Source organism: Salarias fasciatus, chromosome 6 (genome assembly GCF_902148845.1).
Source record: "Salarias fasciatus chromosome 6, fSalaFa1.1, whole genome shotgun sequence".
NCBI lineage: Eukaryota > Metazoa > Chordata > Actinopteri > Blenniiformes > Blenniidae > Salarias > Salarias fasciatus.
In genome coordinates, this window is record NC_043750.1 from 24,409,008 (window position 1) to 24,410,997 (window position 1,990).

General features: G+C 39.0%; 1 protein-coding gene across 2 annotated transcripts; it reads right to left on the reverse strand.

Moving 5' to 3' along the window:
- Positions 1-95: 95 nt before the first annotated feature.
- ubl5 (ubiquitin like 5) lies at positions 96-1,931 on the reverse strand. Of its 2 annotated transcripts, XM_030093200.1 has the most exons (6): positions 1,814-1,902; positions 1,674-1,725; positions 1,495-1,559; positions 636-719; positions 517-554; positions 96-357 (listed from the first exon to the last, which is right to left on the reverse strand). In XM_030093200.1, the coding sequence occupies exons 3-6, from the start codon at positions 1,548-1,550 to the stop codon at positions 314-316; spliced, it is 222 nt and encodes a 73-aa protein (XP_029949060.1). In that variant the 5' UTR covers positions 1,551-1,559; positions 1,674-1,725; positions 1,814-1,902; the 3' UTR covers positions 96-313. The 2 variants fall into 2 exon arrangements, with proteins under 2 accessions (XP_029949060.1, XP_029949059.1); XM_030093199.1 differs by lacking the exon at positions 1,674-1,725 and having other exon boundaries at positions 1,814-1,931.
- Between the last annotated feature and the right edge of the window lie 59 nt (positions 1,932-1,990).

Genomic DNA, 1,990 nt, shown 5'->3' on the forward strand with positions numbered 1-1,990 from the left:
CTGCAGTGATACAGACTCGACCTCTAGAACTATGAGTGGGATCACAAAATCGTAGTGTATAACCGCTACAGGACGATGACAACAACCATCACTCAGTCTTGTCGGTATGTAAATATCTACTTTAATTCAAAAATATCAAAACAAAAAGAATGCATGTCTTTCACACAACAATTTGCAGGTCAAATAAGAACTAAACCCCAGATGTCAGACTAGCTTTCTGATCGATGACATTTCGTGCAACACACTCATGTTGGTGGAAAACTATTGCTGACCAAATAGTTTGTCTGTACATCTTTGACTCAATGCGTGTTCTCTACTGATAGTAGAGCTCCAGGTTCATCCCATCATGGATTTCGTCTGAGGAGATCACAGTTAAGTATGTAAACAGCTGAACAGTATGAATTTATAATTTGAAGGGAGCATTAAAATTAATTAAACAATAATCAGAAATGTGTACTTCAAATTACTGAGCTACAAACAGTTCAAGAGTTCAGCAGGAGAGATTTGAAAGGATACAGTCACCCAGAGACACATGGTCCTTGAATATGGTGTACCTGCCAAAACAGAGGGAAAACAGTCAGCTGCCAACAGAGGCCAGTCACAGTCAGGACAATGTTTAAAGACTACAATATTACCATTTCTTTAATACAATCTTGTCGTGCCGTGTTCCTGTCTGGGCTGCAATGAGCTTCTTCAGATCCCCGATTGTGTCCTCTGAGCTGAGAGGAGCAAGTTAAGGCAGACACAACACAACATAACCTTGTTCTCCAACCCGAGTTTAAATATTCCAGGTTTATCTGAGATTCTCAACAGAAGACAACACAGTGGCACATTGCACCTGTAAGTGTCAAACATTCAGCAATCTTTCTATTTGGAAATACTGTGTAGCATAAATGCTGAATGGCTGCCACAAAGATCTTTTCTCTTCTAGTCTAGGTAATCTACTATTTTACATCGTTAAGATAAAGACAAAATTGTGAAAGGAGGTACCAAATGAAAAAAATCTGCTTTGATATAATTGGAAATGAAAAATATTAATGACTTATTCTGTACAATTATTGAGACGTGATCTGTAACAAAATACAGAAGCTTCAATCTTGTAACAATGACAAAAACAATCATCAGTCTCATGCTCTCATAAAAGACTATTATCTTCAATCTCCTAAGTCCTAGATGTGGTTGTCTGGCCCACAAGGGTCTTAGGAGGGAGGATGGATGGATGGATGGATGAAGTATCATTTTCATCAAGAGCCAATGCAAACAGCCGCAGATTGAAACATGACTACGGTATCTACGAGACATGAGTTTGAATACTATTGCCTCAGAAAATGAAAGCTAAATGTCTTTGGCAATCATAGCAGACTATAATGCGACGAGAATCTGATAAATGGTGTCTATGACAGAAAGACCTGTTAATTACATGATTCAGACTCAACCCTTCCACAGAGACTTTAACAACACTCTGCACCACCTCCTGTCTTTAATGAAGGATACTTGCACTTAACCCGGACCTTTTTGCCCAGACGATCGTTACAAATCACCTCGATCATCTTCAGCTCCTGTAAGCAGACATATGTGTAGCGTTAGACACGTGTAAAACAGTTTTGACTGTGCGCAGCGTCAGAAATTAGATTTGAATGATATTTTTAAGTCGATGGGAAACATGTACTTACAGACAACCAGAATCAGGATTAGCTTATGAATGTTAGCTGACAAAAACCCACACTGAAGAAAAGAGAATGTTCTGAAATATTAGTGTAGACTACATCTATAGACGATTTATAAGGTAAAGAAGTGTAAAATATGTTCATACCTGTAAATTCCCAGAAGAAGAGCAATAAAAATATTTATTCCGTCTCGTGCTGTTTTGAGGAAAGTTCTCGATTCTGGTTCCGTTTCCTGTGAGAGTCTCAACCAATCAAACAGGCAGAGCTGTGATTGACAGCTCCAGTTGACCTATCACAGGACAGAAAACTCCGCACGAGGCGGG